General features: G+C 48.2%; 1 protein-coding gene across 1 annotated transcript in view; it reads left to right on the top strand.

The window, feature by feature from the left end:
• SHROOM2 (shroom family member 2) overlaps window positions 1-938 on the top strand; it is an 83324-nt gene extending 82386 nt beyond the window's left edge. The window contains exon 9 of the mRNA XM_011966841.1: window positions 573-938. Coding sequence (XP_011822231.1) covers window positions 573-938 — 366 coding nt within the window. The remainder of the gene's footprint in view (window positions 1-572) is intronic.
• Window positions 939-1044: the final 106 nt, after the last annotated feature.

Here is a 1044-nt window from a genome sequence, read left to right as displayed (position 1 = left end):
CTACTCAGGAGGCTGAGGCACGAGAATCGCTTGAACCCGGGAGGCCATTGCACTCCAGCCTGGGTGACAGAGCAAGACCCTGTCTCAAAAAACAAAAATTAAATAAAAATAATTGGTAGTGACAATAATTATATGTACAGGACACTGACTAATCATGGAATTCGGTGCTGGACATAAGACTCAATACTTTCTCTCTATGTGAGTCTTTACATTAGAAAATTCCAAAGAACAGAATACATAGGTCTGTGACTCCTTCCAAAGATATGGGTTAAAACTGCATCTACCATGATGAGCATCAGGGCCACAGCTCCAGTGTTCTGTAACAGGGCATGAACAGAACGAGAACAGGTTTATTTTGTTTTATTTTTAAATGCCAATAGTATCATTAGGAGTCATTCTTCTTTCCCTTAGTCGTCTAAATCCCCTATTATTTGATGATGCAAAAGTGAGCTTTCACGCAGGTCAGCTCACCTTTCATGTAGGTGCACCAAGGTGGCAGTGAGCAGTGTGGCCGAGGTGGGGGCCGGCCTAACTAGTGTCTCCGTGTTCCCTTGCCATCCCATGCCCAACAGCAGGAGCTCATCGAGAGCATCAGCCGCAAGCTGCAGGTGCTTCGGGAAGCCCGCGAGAGCCTGCTGGAGGACGTGCAGGCCAATACTGTGCTGGGGGCCGAGGTGGAGGCCATCGTGAAAGGCGTCTGCAAGCCCAGCGAGTTTGACAAGTTCCGGATGTTCATTGGAGACCTGGACAAAGTGGTGAACCTCCTGCTGTCACTGTCAGGCCGCCTGGCCCGGGTGGAGAATGCCCTCAATAATTTGGACGACAATGCTTCTCCTGGTGATCGGGTAAATACAGATGCGTCTGACTTGGAAATGGGGGATGGTCTCGTGGGAAGGCTGTTTTTCAAGTGTTGTGAAAGTCAGCTCCTTGGAGCCTAGCATAGCTTCCACATGACCTGTCCACCTCCTCCTACAGACCTTGTCAGGACAGTGCACACGCTATACCCTCTCCTTCCTTTTATATTTCTTTTTTTTTTTTTTTTTT

The sequence above is a fragment of the Mandrillus leucophaeus genome, unplaced genomic scaffold (assembly GCF_000951045.1).
Source record: "Mandrillus leucophaeus isolate KB7577 unplaced genomic scaffold, Mleu.le_1.0 Scaffold777, whole genome shotgun sequence".
NCBI classification, from domain to species: domain Eukaryota; kingdom Metazoa; phylum Chordata; class Mammalia; order Primates; family Cercopithecidae; genus Mandrillus; species Mandrillus leucophaeus.
The sequence above is the reverse complement of the archived record's forward strand: the minus strand, read 5'-3'. Positions and strand labels throughout refer to the sequence as shown.